The 16474-nt window shown below is 46.5% G+C and overlaps 1 protein-coding gene across 3 annotated transcripts in view; it reads right to left on the minus strand.

Annotated features, from left to right (window-relative positions):
* The window catches only part of COL26A1 (collagen type XXVI alpha 1 chain), a 211875-nt gene that overhangs the window by 157306 nt on the left and 38095 nt on the right, over positions 1-16474 (minus strand). For all 3 annotated transcript variants that reach the window (XM_084823050.1, XM_084823048.1, XM_084823049.1), the window contains exon 3: positions 9410-9507. In XM_084823050.1, the coding sequence (XP_084679176.1) occupies positions 9410-9507 (98 nt within the window). The remainder of the gene's footprint in view (positions 1-9409; positions 9508-16474) is intronic.

Below are 16474 nucleotides of genomic sequence, written 5' to 3' on the forward strand. Positions count from 1 at the left end.
CCTGCCCCCCAGCAGTGTACGGCCAGTAATACGATCCAAAAGGCAAAAGCAGAGAGTAAGGACACCCCTGTTTTCCCTGCTGCAGCCTGCATTACAACTGCCAGGAATAGGGGAATCCCGGAGACGCCCTCAAGGATGCCCTGCTCAAGGGGCAAAGGGGAGGTGGGATGCCAGGAGACGACTGGGTTTTCCTACCGGTGCAAGCAGAATATTTGCCCGTTTTACTGGATCTGTTCCAGAAAACCTATGTGTACCTTCCTGAGCGTGTCAGCGATGCACACCTCCAATTTTCATCTTGGGGTACATGGAAGACATTTGTGCCACATGTAGCAAACGCATGACTGGCTTAATCAAAACAGCTTGGAGCCAGGATTTCTGTTGGGCCTCCTCCTCCCATATGAAGTTGCCCGTAGTTTAAGATCTGCTTCAGATGTCCTTCTGTGTGTCCCAGCATCACCAGAGGTTAAGCGGGTGGAACATGAGAAAGCATCTCGGTGGAGGCATCTCGCCTGTGGGCTCTCTCCCAAAGAAAGTTAGGCTGTCCCTTTTTCTGTTCAGTTTTAGATTCTGTTAAAACCTTTTTGTCTCCTGCTCTCAGGTTCTGCTGCTGGTGCTGTTCTAAAGTTTTAAATTGTTTTTAAAGTTTTTAAAAAGAATTTAAAGCTTTTAAATTATAGTACATTTTGGCCCTATTTGGGCAGAAAGGCAATCCATAAATTTACAAACAAATAAAAATGAATAAATAAACAAGGAGCTTTGCCAAAACCATTGGTGGTTCCCCCCTCCCCGTCACCACCCCTTTAAAGTCTAGAGGATGAATTTGCAAATTCTGAAGTTGAGGAACCAAGGAAAGTCAGACTTCCCTTGGTTCCCCCTTTCTTAAGCATTGGGATGGGTTGTGTCAGGATTCTCTTTTGCCCCTGCTGTAAACTTCAGAACCCAAATCAAAACGCAGACAAGAGGCTTCAGTTCTTGGCTTTTACTCCACTACTTCAATGGGTCATACAGATGCAAATGGTCAGTGACTCACGATCAACAAAAGAAACACCTTCAGGGAGTTCAAGGGAAAGCTACGAACGTTGCCCGCCGTTTGAAGAAAAGGCAGGCTACTGTCCTAACTTAAGGGGTGGGGGTAGGGGATCTCCCTCTTTCTCGTGAGGCCTCTAAGCACCGCTGTTCACGCCAGGCCAATCGGGCAGACCGTCTAAGCTCCACCCCTGCCATCTCTCTCTTGGCTCTGCGTCTGCACCTGGCGTCTAAGAATTCGGGCACTCCAAGCCCCACCTCTCCCTGTTCGCTATCTCTCACAGGGGTGTGTGAAGAGAAGCCCTCTCCGTCCAGCTGGGCCTTTGAAGCCTGAGGAATCTGCATCTCTATCTCTGGGCAAGCCTGGGAAATTTCCTCCTTCACCTCCCGCAATTCCTCTTCAGAATCTGAGCCACTGAGCCACTCCCTGTGCTCAGAGGCAACCCTGACAGGTTGCACCCTGGTCACTCACCCGTCGCATGGGCAAATCATTTCTGCAGTCCACAGGTGGAGCTAAGCTTATGTACTCAGTTACAAGGTAACCACATCATAAGGTAACCACATTTCTGCGACAGCAAAAGCCAGCTTCTGCAACCTCTATGACTTATGTAAATTGGGCAAATTTGCAAAAATTTGTATAACTTATTCTCTTCCTGAACATTTTCTTTGGATGCTCTTTTAACTTGTTTTTAATTCTTTGTTCTTTTTTTTTTTTTTTTTGTATTCCTTATATTTCATAGTTGCTGTTTTCTAAATGTACACCGCCTAGGGAACTTACTGTTCATGGGTGATATAAAAATGCCACAAATAAAATAAAATAAAATAAAATAAGCATGGGGAAGGAGAAAGGATGACACAGGTCATGGACACTCCACCCCTGACCTGCGACCACCGTATTCAACAAAACAGCTGGCTTCTAGAGTCTTTAGAAGGGGATTAGACAAATTAACGGAGGATAGGTTTATCAACAGCTATCACCTATTAATGGCCAGTTGAAAGTACCCTGTTCAGTGTCTCTGAATACTAGTTGCTGGAGGACAACCAGTGAGCAAGAGCTGCTGCCTTCAAACCCTGTTAATTTTTTTTTATTTATTCATTAAATTTATTAATCGCCCATCTGGCCAGTCACCCAGCCACTCTGGGCAATGTACAATAATAGAAACAGTTTAAAACAATAAAATTCTATGTTAAAAACATCATATTTCTAAAAATACCCTAACCCACCCCAAATGCCTGCCTGAACAACCACGTTTTTAATGAGTGGCAGAAGCTCCTTAAAGAGGGGGCATGGCGGAGTTCCCTAGGGAGGGAGTTCCACAGAGTGGGGGCCACCACAGAGAAGGCCCTCTCCTTCGTCCTCACCAGTCTAGCTGTCCTGGCTGATGGGACAGAGAGAAGGACATCCTGCTGGAAGATCTGCTGGAAGCATTTGGCTAGCTCTTCCTGAGTTCTTATGTTCTGGTAAATCAGCAGGCATTTTGCACACACTTTCAACTGTCTCATCACAACCATAAGGGCTAGAAAGTTGTTCTTAAAAGAGCGTGCATGCTGAAATTCCTTAGAAAGGCTGATTCTGCATTAAATTCTGAACTGCGAGGGAATCGCAGCATATGAACTACCCACCCTTCCCAGAGCAGCCAGGTGGACTGAATAATTCTGTTTCGCTCTTGCTGAATCTGCACTATTCCGTTACAGAATAAAGAACATCTACATCTAAGCAGGGTAAGAAGAGTTGACATCTGATATTAGCAAAAGCAAAACAAGGTCGTCATGAGCTGGCCGGCATCAAATTGGCGCCAAGTTTCCACGTTGGCGGGGGACATTTTTCTCTCCCAGGAGATGGTCCCTGGGCTTTGAACTTCGAAGCATATGGGAGGAGGGAAACAGACTAGGCTGAGGCGTCAGCATCATCTTGGATTCAAATCAATCAAATTGATGCACGATTGTAATAACTAGCCCACATCACCTCTGTGCTGCCCTCCTCCATATGGTCTTTATATCAAGAGGCCACGGTCTGGGTGGCTCAGGGGCTCATTTCCTGTTGTAGCTAAAATCCCCTTTGCTCCAAAAAGGGAGAGGGAGAGAGACAGAAACAAAGTAAGGCTTATGAACCAGGAGAATTGTTTGAGTAAAGTCCCTCCAAAGCTGAAGCAACAACTCCTGTTAAGTCCGTCATTATCTTATCAACTTAGCTGGATCCCGAGAGCAGCCAAAACAATCCAGGAATTAATGAAGACCCTCCACAAACACGGGTGTACCTCACAAGTTCCATTGCCCAGGGTTCACCTGCAGCTTCCTTGGGCCTGGGAACAAGCAGGGATAAGACTGTAGGGCACTGGAAGTAGAGATGTCAAAGAAATCCGTTTTGGGGATGGAGTTTGACAAATTTTCCTAGGTTCACCCCCTCCCCAGCCTTTGTTCTGGTTCTAGCTGTGGTGCCCACCTCAGTCTGTAGCAAGTTGGGCCAGCTCACGGATTTTCCAGGCATTCTGCGCATTTTCCCACACATTCCACAATCTGCGCAAATGTCCAAGCAATTTGCTCAAATCGCTCAGAGATTTGTGCGAATTACAGATCCTGCCAAACAAATGCACAAAAAAGTACCTGGACCTCGGGGAAAAGCCCACAGTTCAGCTTGCAAATGCAAATCGAGCCGTACACGCTGTGGAACTCCGTCGACCCCAAAAAGAACTGGATTTCCCGGCAACAGACATCCCTAGTTTGTGGTCTCGAACCATAAACCCAGGCAGCCAAATAAGAGCTTCAGTACTTTGCACTCAGGGCTGGCCCAAGACATTTTGCTGCCTGAGATGAGGGCAAGATGGCATCCACACCCACACATTGACATACAGAAGCTGACTGGAGTGGCACTTGAATCTTGCTTCAAAACTGGGAATGGGACCACATCATTCACCATGCTTGAAAGCAGCAGGCTAACTTAAGGGGGGACAAGGCAGGCTGTGGGGCTGGGGGGCAGGTGTCCTCCTTTACAGAGGACAGCCCTCTGTTTTGGGGAGCTGGCAGAGGACACTTCTCTGTTTGACGGTGTCTTCTGTTTGAAGAGATGTCCAGTCATGGGGGGAGAGCAGGCAGATGGGCCTTGAAGTTGCCCATCCACAGTTAATCCCTGCACAGCAGACGAAGCGGGCACACAGATCACCTGGTCAGTCTTCTCTACTATGGTGAGTTGCACCATTTCTATTTGTTGTTCAGTCGTTCAGTCGTGTCCGGCTCTTCGTGACCCCGTGGACCACAGCACGCCAGGCCTTCCTGTCCTGCGCTCTCTCCCGGAGAGTGCTCAAGTCCATATTCATTGCATCGGTGATGCTATCCAGCCATCTCATCCTCTGCCGTCCCCTTCTCCTTTTGCCTTCAGTCTTTCCCAGCATCAGGGTCTTTCCCAGTGAACCATTTCTATTTAAATGATAGCAATTATTTCTACATTTGCATACATCTGCATATGCGCGTGTTATGAAAATTGCTTATTTCTTTTGTCCTCTTTTGGGGCGATGCATTTCCTCCTTCAAGGCCACGCTGAAGTGGCCACCCTCACGCGGCGCGCACAGCTCAGTCCTCCCACACCTCGCCACCGCTGTTGCCCACTCACCCCCTGCCTGGTGCCGGCTCACTGCCTGCTTGAACAAACGCTGCAGCACAACCGCAGTGGCACCAGCATGCATCACAGGAGAAGAGCAACGCATGCGCATGCACAAAGCCTGCTGGAGGACATGGCCCGGGCTGGCTGCCTCTTAGCCTACTCATGCATTCGGGCGTCTTTGTCAATGAGGTTGCATGCGACACACTGGCAGAAGACCAGTCGGAGACAGAGATAGTCAGGGAGATATAAGCTTGGGGAGCTTTCAACAGAACCTCTTGCTTACGTAACAAAGTGGGTAAAGAACCTTAGGCAGACAAGCTCTGGAGCAGGAAAGCTTCTTCCTTGGGAATCAATGCTGGGTTTGCACCCTTAAAAATATGTCAAATAAAGACACTGTCTCGGAGTTCAGCCAGACAAACTCATCTCTTCCCAAGGGTTGTCCGTCCATCCCTAAGTTTTTCTTGTATTTATTTTTTAAAATGTATTTATTACATTTGTATCCCGCTTTTTTGTTTTCTCTTGCAAGGAACCTAAGGCAATTCTCTTCCTCTCCCTTTTATCTTCACAACAACCCTGTGAAGTAGGTTAGGCTGAGAATCAGTAGCTGGCCCAAAGTCACCCAGTGAGCTTCATGGCTGAGTGGGGACTAGAACCCAGGTCTCCAGAGTCCCGGTCCAATGGTCTAACCACTACACCGCACTGGCTCTCAAATCATAACATACTCTCAAGTATGTGAGTAATAACAAACTGGTGTTAAGGTCTTGGACTAAACATAGATAAATGTTTTAATGTATATGTTGCAACAGCCTTCCTCAACTTGGTGTCCTCTGGACATGTTAGACTGCAACCAACATCACTCCCAGCCAGCACAAATGCAGTCTGACTGAATAAAAAATGAAATGAAGGGAATGTTTAAAATGAAAATTAATACAGAAGCAAAATTATTATTTTTCCTCACTTGTACATCCCTATTAAGTTCCAAATCCTTTGGCGACAACATTGCAGAGAGAAAGAAAAGCTGCCATTGTATTTCAGTCAAGCAATGTCCTCTCTTTCACATCCCTATTCAAAACTTAGTATTTATACAACTCCTTCTAATGCCTAAAGTGCTTCATGTATAGGACTTATTGTTATCCTCGCAACAGCCCTGCAAGGTAGGTTAGTCTTATATTAGCCCTATATTGCAGATATGGAGGACTGAGGAATATGATTCCCCGTCATGTGATGCGCACACATGAATGGAGATGGAAAGTAAGGGGGTGAGGGTGGGCAACACAAGGCTCCCACAAATTCGGTGGGAAGGGAAATTTCTGAGGAAATTATGTTGTGTTTAACACTCCGTAGTGCTGAAAGGGTCAAATTTAGCTTGCAAACTAAGTTTCCTGTGGAACGCTAAGAAGCAGGTTGTGAATGCAGAGCACGCAACAAAATCAAGCACCAAACCAGCACAAATTGGAATAATCTGGATTTACTTTTTTCATAAGAGGAAGACTTTTGGGAGGAGTGGAGTGCTTCTCAAGATACATCCAGACGTCATGAGCTGAGAAAATCCGCCTTCTGAGCATGCTTGTTTTAAAGTTCGGCAGCATCGCCACCTGAATCCCTGCCTCGTATCCCTCAGGTCTAGGGATGTGCGAACCCACCCCCAGGTCTGGGTTCTCCGGGCGCTTGCCCAGCCCCTGCCCCTGCTCGCTGGTCCCTGGACTGCACTTGAGCCCCCCCTGGGCTCAGCGAGCAGCCCACACTCACCCTGGTGGCCTCATTGAGCTCCACGGTCACCATTTTTCGCAAAATAAAATGGCGATCACAAAAATGCATATTTGCGTATGGATGAAAATGTGCATTTTTGCAAATGCACATATTTGCATGTGCGCAAAAATATACATTTTTGCAAAAATGGGGGCAGGGGTTTGGTGAGCGGGGCTCAGGGGTGCGGGCAGAGGCTGTTTTGCCAGATTCCCGGATGGAATTAGGCACCCGTGCCATCCCTACTCAGGTCACCCATTTAAGTCCCATTTGTGGGGTTGGCCCTAATAAGCACAAGCCCTAATAACTTCCCTGCACCATGTTCTGCAGTCAGAACTACTAAATGACCCACATCTGTACGTATTTAATGTATAGGTTGCCCCACACCGAAGGCTACAGATGAGTAACCAAAAGCAATGAGTGCCTCTAGCAAAACAGGGATAAAATCCCATCAGGGTAGAATTGATGGACATTTCTCCCACCTTTTTTAGTGGCAGGCTTTGATGTCGCTTCACTAAGAACGAATCAGAGACAAAGCCCATGGAAGCCCATGGTTTGGATGCAAGAAACCCAACTGTGCTGCCTGGTGTGAGAAGTCTGAGCCCCCAAACCCTATCAAAATTGCCTGCATAAACACAGCCATGGCATGTACCGTGGGAACAAGGACATCCCATGAAGAAGGTAGGCCGTTCTCCTTCAAAAGAGGAAACAAACAGCGAAGTTTTAAAGCCCCCAAATCGCACAGCCGAGTTTCGCTAACTGCCAGCAAGACGTCCTTGCGGGCTGGAGTTCTTCTTTGTCGGCTGCCTGGTTAAGAGTTAAAATTCCTGAGATAATTATAATCTAAACAATCTGTAGCCATCAGCCTTAAGGAGGTGCCTGCCAGCTGGTGATGGTTAAGTGGTTACTTTTCTCAAAAACCTGAACCTATTAGCAAGGGGTCAAGACATTTTGTTATACTCCATAGCGAGTTTCAACAATGGTTCAACTCTATCAGAATGCGAGAGGTTGCCAGGTATGGGGAGAGAAAGGTTTCGTTCAAACAGAAGAGTGGAAAAGGAATACCAATAGGACCAGATAGGATCAACCTCAGCTTCTGCAAAGAAAATCCCATACAAAACAGATAAATAAGCACAGTCAGACAACCATAGCAAGAGCCTTTTTTGTGTGTAACAAAATCTGCTCAGAAACACACACATACAGCTTGGCTCATAGTTAGGGATGCTATGAATATCCAACATTTTCCACTCCTGATGTGAAAAGTGTACAGTCTGTCACTTGTCCCGCCAACTCCCCCTCCGCCTCTACTCCCATCCCATCCATCTTAAGTTTCTCCTTCTTTGCCTTTCCCATCCATCTCTTGGTCACCTTCCTGATTCCATCCTCTCTCCTCCTCTTCTCTCTGGCTTCCAGATCCTCCTCCTTACACTCAGAGCTGTGGCCTAGCGCGCTTTTTAAAGACTGTTGTACAAGCTTTGATAGGAGTGGGAGATAACGGTTACCATGCAGGGAGAGTCGCACATACACTGGACATGTATGCGCAGTCGCGTTTTTAAGTGTTTGAGGGGTGGAACTGCCCTTTCCTGGGGGAGGCCTGAATTTAATTCTTTTATACCTCTGCATATCCCAGGGTTCCCCTCGGCATGCAGTTTGTTTTGTGATCCTGTCTGGGCTGTGATCCTATCAGCACGGGCCACCCGCATTTAGCATTAGAGGGAGTGAATGAAATAATGTGAGACTTAACCAATGCAGCCTCGAACAATCATCTAGAAACAAAGAGAGTGGAGCAAAATGGGAAGAAAACAGCTGTGGCAGAGGAAGCCAGACATAGGTGGGAAAAGGAAGGCAAGAAACAGAAAAGTGAGAGATGTTATTGCAGGTAGGGTGGATCATTTGTGGACAAGCACAATACTGAGCTTTTCTCTTGCTTATTATAGAATAATATATTTTGTATTAGAGAAACTTTATTGAAAGAAATGGAAGCGGAGGACGAGGGTTATACACACTGAGAAAATAGATATTGTACCTACTAACGGTGCAGATACACAACCATAAGAGTATTTGTTCAGTAGTTTCTATGCCCTTGGATGATCGTTTGACCAGAAAATTTTGTTGCACTTGTGTCATCTAGTTGACCATACATGGATTAGTTGGGGCAACCCTGTAAAAACGATTGTGTAAGTGGAGGCAACGTGTTGAAAATGAAATGTGCACGCTCTTGTCCTCCAATACCATGGAGACAGCAGTGCAGATAATCGCACTTTAATTGCTGCTTCTTTGCACACTATGACCAGCCTCATCATGGTTGGTTGGTCTGTAGACTGAAGAACTGAATGGCAAGATGACACTCGAGAAGAAAGGAACCCAACCCTACGTACAGCTAATGCATAACAATATGTCACTGATGAGGGGGTGGCATTGCAAACCACAAGCATAAGAACACTCATCTAAATAAGATCTAAATAACAATGTTCATCTAAACATAACACAAGTTAAGGAATGTAAGAGAGACCAGCATTTAACGTAGTTACATGGTCATGGCTTTCCAACTGAAATCACTGCAAATGGAAGGTAAACACTCACACCCTCATATACGCTCACACCTAAGGATGGTGGAGAAATCTGCAATGGAACCAAATGAGTTAGGATTCTCATGAAGCTAGCCCACAGATTCTACAGTGGACTGGCTTTTCCCCTGTCAGGTGGATTCCACGGACTTGTGGAACCGTTTTCTAACTTCCCCAAATTTTTGCGCAGATTTTGTTGCAGAGAAATAGGCAAAATTTAAAAACGGCCAAAAATGTGCATTTTCAGCATGGGCTAAAGCAATGGAATTTGCACAAATGCACATTCGTGCAGAATGTGAATTTCCACTGATTCGGAAACAAAACAATCCAATTCCATCAATGCGTGGACGAAAGATGCCTGACAATCCGTGAACCACAGACAGAGCGGATTCTACACAATCCATACGGCCCTACTCACACCTCTGTGTACACACCCTTACTGAAGCAGACAGAAGGGTCCCAGTAGACTTACCTTCCTCGCAGTTGCTGCCGGTGAAACCAGGGCAGCATCGCCATTCAAGGGCCGTCACCGTTCTGTATGAGATCTTGTACGTGGGCCTGATGAGAGTCCTGTAACTGACACAAGGAAGACGTCACACAAGACTGTAAAGCCCCCAAACTTGCCAACTGCTGCACTCACATGAACGTCAGGCATCGTTTTATGAAAGAGAAAATAAAAGCAAAGATACATGTCTTAAATCTGAGCAGCTGCTGACCGGAGATAAGAGATTTCCCTCAGGAAAAGAGGGGGCATAGCCTAGGTGAGAAACTGGAGGGCTGGATGGGAGACCACCATGGGCTATATAGAGCCCACCGTCTGGAGGTTACCAGTCTCTGTTTTGAAGCCTTACACAGCTTGGTGCCAAGTCAACTGAACTCCACCTTCACCCATATGAGCCTGCCCATACTCAGAGGTCCTCTTCTGAAGCCCATACTTGCACCTGAGGACAACCAGGTTGGCAGGCAGGGCTTTTTCAGCAGTAGCCCCATGTCTGTGGAATACACTACTTCTCGGAAAGCATCACAGCAGGCTTCTTAGGGAACAATCCTATGGCCCCTAGATGGTATCTGAGGGGCCATAGGATACTTTGGATTCCCAGATCCAAGGTCAGAGACAGCACTCCAACCGCGGGCCCAAGAATCGGAGCTCCAGGAATTTGTCCAACCCCCTTCCCCCTCACAGCTGGGATGGGAAAAAAAACATGCCAGGTGCCTCTCCGAGATCGGGAATGCAACCTTGGAGAAGGGGCAAAGGGGGTGTTTCAGTAGGAGAGGAGGAGACTGGAGAGGGTAAGGGGTGACATGGTAGAGGTCTACAAAATTATGCCTGGTGTGGAGAACGTGGATAGGGATTTTTCTCCCTTTCTCATAAAACGAGAACCCGGGGGGTCGTCCCATGAAGCTGATTGGTGGGAGATTCAGGACAGATCAAAATAAGGGCTTCTTCACACAGTGCAGAGTCAAACTATGGAATTTGCTACCACAAGTTGTAGTAATGGCCACCAGTTCGGATGGCTTTAGAAGGGGGTTGGACAAATTCCTGGAGGAGAAGGCTATAAGTGGCTACTAGTCATGATGGCTGTATGCTACCTCCAGTATCAGAGGCAGTGTGCCTATGTGCACCAGTTGCTGGGGAACATGAGCAGAGGGGTGCTGTTGCACTCATGTCCTGCTTGTGGGTTTCCCATGGGCAGCTGGTTAGCCACTGTGTGAACAGAATGCTGGACTAGATGGACCCTTGGTCTGATCCAGCAGGGCTCTTCTGATGTTCTTATAATTTCTGGGGACAGAGGGGGATGCCCCGGGGGGGGGGGGTGGCACAGGCCACCTGTTGCCCACTCCTGCTTTAAAGATAAATACCAGTACCTTGAATTGAGCCAGGATATGAATTGGGAACCAGCTCTAAACAAGCAAACTCAAGACTGTTGCCCAGGCAAAGCCCAGACTTGACCCAGAAGCATTTATAACCATACCAAGTCAGTGGGAGCAAATGAGCTACCTGGACAGGTGTGGAGTCTGGGATGACATCATAGCCCTAGAAACCTTTTCACTCTACAGTCCCAGATGACCCACTGCAAGGAGCAACGGAACACCAACCCACAGCTTGCATCCCCAGCAGTTCCTGACAATAAGCCACTCAAATAATCCCAGAAGGCTTTGTGGAAAGCGATTGCAGGAATAAAAAACAAATGTCATGAAAAACTGTGTTTCAAGATGTGCACGTCCTCCCACATTTCAAAGATGAAAAGAGGAGCATTTGTATTACAAGTGATACGATTCAGAGTTAGCACCTGGACAGCAGACTGAGTGAGGCGCGCAAGTCATCTGGTCACAATCTTCCCCACTAGGGTATAAGATGCATTGTATTTCTATTGAAATGGTAGCAATTATTTCTACATTTGCATATATGCATATAAATTAGCATATCTGTGTCCTCTTTTGTCCCCTTTTTGGGTGATGCATTTCCTCTTTGTTTTTGCTATGTGTAAGTGACCACCCCAGTAACACCCCTATACTCATACATGGTTTGTGGCTTAAAGGTGCAATCCTATGCATGTTTAAACAGAAAAAAGTCCTACAATCCTATGCATGTTCAGACAGGGAAAAATCCTACAGTCCTATGCATGTTCAGACAGGGAAAAGTCCTATTATCCTATGCATGTTCAGACAGGAAAAAGCCCTACAATCCTTTGCATGTTCAGACAGGAAAAAGTCCTACAACTCCCAGCATTTTGGGAGTTGTAGGACTTTCTCCTGTCTAAACATGCATAGGATTGTGCCCTAAGATACCATATTCCTCTGCACCTCATAACATATTGCCAAAGGCTCTACTCAAGCCTTCCCCAACCTGATGCCCTCCAGCTGTGTTGGACCAGAACTCCCAGCATCCCCAGCCAGCATGGCCAATGGTCAAAAGTGATGTGGGGACCCAAGGTTGGGAAAAGTCTGATCTAAAAACTCCAGGGAGGAAACCTGACCCATGAAAAATGGCAGTGCTTGCAAAGCAAAATTGCAAAATTTTAACAAGGGGTTCTTCAAAGGCTAAAATGCGGATAGTGTTTTTCCAGGAAATAGGGATATTCCCTTATAAATAGTCAGAATGTTTGAATTTGGAATTTCTGTTTTGTTTTGTTTTAAAGGGGGCTTCTAAAATGCACCATTTTGAATGCAGAAGAGGAAAAAACAAACAGATTCCGGGTTTTTGCACTGAAGTTCATTTTCCAGAAACAAGCCGGCTGGAAGCAGATCAGGGAAACGGTCAAAGAGCTGCGGAGAAGCGTCTTGGATCAGGCCAAGGAAAAGCGGCCTCCTGGGACACGTATGGACCACACAGGAATGGTCTCTTTCCTGTGTGTTTCAAACATTTGCCCTGCAATGTTTAGAATGTTGGCAAAGAAGCAGACCTTCCTTCCCGACTGGACTCAAGCCTGCTTCCACGCTGCAAGATAAGAGTCCGGCGTTTGTCTTCCTCTCTCTTCTGGATTGTGCCAGTAGAAAGCTTCCAGATTCTTCCCGGGGCTTTCACGTACGGTAAGAACAGGAGAGTTAGAAGCATTTGCCTAAACTGCCCCCCCATTTCCCCCGTTTTGCTGTTCTTTTTTTGGGGGGGACACCTTGTTAAAATTGTGTGACTTGCTTGAGCTGACATTCTTAGGGTGGCCACCCACACTTTGCCATAAAGGAGAAATGCATCCGTACAGGCGATCTCCTGGGATTATGGGTGTACGAAGCCCCACTTACCTTGTTCCGCTGCGGTCCGCAGTGCGGGGGGAGGCGATCCAGTCCTCCCCCCAGAATCCTCGACGGCGGGGAGGAGATCTGGTCCTCCCCCCTGGAATCCTCCCCGGCCGCACCCGGACTTCCAGCCACCGCTGGGCTGCTGCGGCCGCCATTTGCGTCCCTGCATTAGGCCGTGATAGGCTACATAAGTATTTACGTAGCCTATCATGCCAAAGAGCAGGGGCGCAAATGGCATGGTGGCCGCTATTTGCGTCCCTACTTTTTGCTGTGATAGGCTACGTAGATACTTACTTATCTTGGCTCACAGCTTGGCAGGGACGCAAATGGCGGCCAGCATAGTGGCCGCAGCCCAGCAGTGCCGGAAGACGACCCAGAGCCGCCACCAGAGCTAGGTAGGTCCGTTCCGGGAGGATTTCGGGGGGTGGCGGGGGGGTAGTCTGTTCCGCCATGGACTCCGGGGGACTCACTGGAGTCCGTGGCGGAATCCTCCAAGATCCCTACCTGAGGTGCCCCTCCCACAATGACTGGCTGCAGAAGGAGCCTCTGAGCCGTGCATTTGGGCCTCGCTGGTTCTCGGAAGGGCCACACGGGTCACTTTTCCCAGCTGACACGGTTCTTCAGAGCCCCCACCTGCCTCTGGATCGCCCCAAAAGTGAGCCACATGGCTGGTGGTGGAGGAGAGGGTAGAGGGTAGAGATGTAAGATTTCCAGAAATTTCGAGGCCATGGGGAAAAAAAACTTTTTTTTCCTTGGGGTTTTTCTGGAAAAAAAAAAAAATTTCTGGGAAAAAAAAAATTTCCAGAAAAAATTGACATTTTGGCAATACTTATTTTTTGAGCACTCCTTACAAATCTAAAGTCACTTTGTTGCTTTCAGACAGCCTTCCCCAACCTGTGCCCTCCAGATATTGTGGACATCAGCTCCTATCAGCCTCGGGCAGCATGGCCAATGGTCAGGAATGTTGGGCACTGTAGTCCAAAACGTCCAGAGGGCACCAGGCTGGGGAGGGAGGCTTTAGGAACATAAAGCAGCCTTTCTGTTCCTAAAGTTATTTTATGTATGACTTTGTTTACTCCTAAAATTGTCATTATATTTTTTAACTTTTAAAAGTAAACTCAGTTAGTACATTTGTAATTATTGTCTGAATAGATTAGAACTACATTAAGGGTACAGTCCTATGCACATTTAGACAGAAAAAAGTCCTACAACTCCCAGCATGCCCTAGTCAGCCATGCTGGCTGGGGCATGCTGGGAACTGTAGGACCTTTTTCTGTCTAAACATGCATAGGATTGTACCCTAAATGATTGTAGTTGTTTAATGAGTACAGAGCTCTATAGAACAAAATCCAAGCTGTCAAGAATGCATATTTATTGTCAAGAACGCACAATGGAGACTCTACTCATATGCTGGGAAACTGAGCATAAATGTCTATCAGTAAAATATACTTTAGATCAATAATTTTAATAAGGACTGAAAGAACTAACTATGCTGGGCATTTTACAGAGAGAATTAAAAAATATATTTTTCCCCATGGCTTCATTATTGCCAGACATTTTACATCTCTAGTCTTTCTACAAAAGTGTTCTTATTACATAGTTTTTAGAAATCATTTTGTGGGGAGTACAGGCAGGGTAACAGTACAGAAATACTTTGTCTTAAATTCTAAAAGAAAATATTTCATAATCCAAAGCTGTTCAATTTTCCCATTTTTTCGGAAAAACAAAGACAGTCCTCAGAAAAAATGGGGGGGGGAACGTGTTTTTTCCCCACATTTTTCTGATTCTTTTCCAGGCCTTCGCATCTCTAGTAGGGGGTCACATGTAGTGCAGATGGGGATGATGGGCAATGTGGTGGCAATGTGGGGATGATGTGGCAGCAGCACATTCATGCTCTCCTGCCATTTTAGGCCCTGGCCCTGCTTACACAGAAGCATCCCAAATGTTTGAATGATAGTAGAGATCCCAATACATGCTCCGCAAATAAGAACAGTTAAAGGATATGCACGCTTTAGAGCAGTAGTGAGGAACTGGCACTGCCGGCCCACAAGCCAATGCGGCCTGCAGCACCTTTGAATGTGCAGCATCTTTGAAAAAAGTCACGCAGCCTCCCCTCCCTGGCCCTGCCTTCCGTGCAGCAACGAGGCTTATAAAACGAAGCTGCCGTTTGTGCGAATCTGGAGACTTGCTTTCTAACTTTAATTGCAATAGAGGGAGGGGATTTTTGATGGGGAAAGAATGGTAAAGAGAGTGAGAGAAGGGGAGAGAAAGAAAGAAAGAAAGAAAGAAAGAAAGAAAGAAAGAAAGAAAGACGGAAGGAAGGAAGGAAGGAAGGAAGGAAGGAAGGAGAGAGAGATGGGGGGAAAGAGAAAGGGAAAGAGAAATAAGGGAGAAAGAGACAGAAGTGGTGGCGGAGAAAGAGGGGCAGGGAGAGAAAGGGGATGCCAGAAAGAAAATGAAAGGGTGGTTTACTGTCAGATCAGGCCCCACCCACTTTGGGATTTGGCCCCACCTACACCCAGTATGCCATCCCTAAAGGCTCAGTCCTATGCATGTTCAGACAGAAAAAGTCACACAACTCCCAGCATTCCCCAGCCAGCCATGCTGGCTGGGGGATGCTGGGAGTTGTGTGACTTTTTCTGCCTAAGCATGCATAGGATTGCTCCCTAAGAGATTTTCCGAGGGGATGAGGCCCTTGACATAAAAAAAGGTCCTGCACCGTTGCTTTAGGTTTGCAGACTAGGTTTTGGCTTTGCCTAATTTCGATATATACTTTTTATCTTTTTACACCAGACACAGGGAGTGTTTTAAGCGTTGTTCAAATGATTAACTGAGACACACTGAAAAGCTGGTTGAAATTCAAGCGTACATTGAGAGCTTTTTTCCTCTCTCTTTATTGGAATGCATAGGAATCATTTTTAAATAGGGCTTCTGTTTTATGTTTGCAGAGAGCCACATACTCAAAAGAGACTTAACCCTACTCTGAATGTTTGGAATTGTGGAAATCTTGTATACTGAATTTTTTTGCTAATATGCTGCCAAAGAAGACTTGGATGCAAATGTGTTTGGCATGTCTTAGGTTGCAGACCGATGTACACTTACAGGCGAGTAAGGGCGACTTACGTCTGAGTAAATGTGATAGGATTGTGGTGTTAATCCTTTGAAGCTGCACGTATGAACATTACTGTCAACTTCTGATTTTACTTTAGTGACCTTGTGATGTTTTCGGACACAACAAGCTGTGGACTTGTATTTAGAAAGTCCAAGATTGGGAAATCTCGTTTCCTTGCATCCTATTAGAGGCTTTTCAATAGCAAAATAGCACTGTTTTCCTATTAAAAAAATCAAAAGGAAAAATCAAGGAGAGGAAGTCGGTAATAAACGCCTCTCCTGACCCCCAATATGGGAACAGAAACGGACACTGGGGCAATTAAGAGAGACTATTCAAGGGAGCAATTAAGAGGATAATCATAACTAATTCCCCAGCCTTGATCAACAGGAAGCAATACAATGGGTGCCTCCATCCAAGCCTCCGCCCACCTGCCCCTGCGTCCTGCATTGCATGAGTCCTCAGTCCATAGGCGCCCGGCGGCCACCCGTTCCCTGAACAAGCCATCATTTTTTCACAAAATGGCGGCTCAGGTTTTTCCATAAATGTAAAGTTACATAAATGGCAGCTGTGAAGGGGCCATTTATGCAACATTACAGCCACAAATGAACCACTGCGCCTGTAATGTTGTGTAAATGGCCCCTTTATGGCCGCCATTTACGTAACATGACATTTACCGGAAAACTTTGA

The sequence above is a fragment of the Heloderma suspectum genome, chromosome 16, assembly GCF_057233095.1.
Source record: "Heloderma suspectum isolate Gila_16-S chromosome 16, 16-S_ref, whole genome shotgun sequence".
Taxonomy (NCBI): Eukaryota; Metazoa; Chordata; class Lepidosauria; order Squamata; family Helodermatidae; genus Heloderma; species Heloderma suspectum.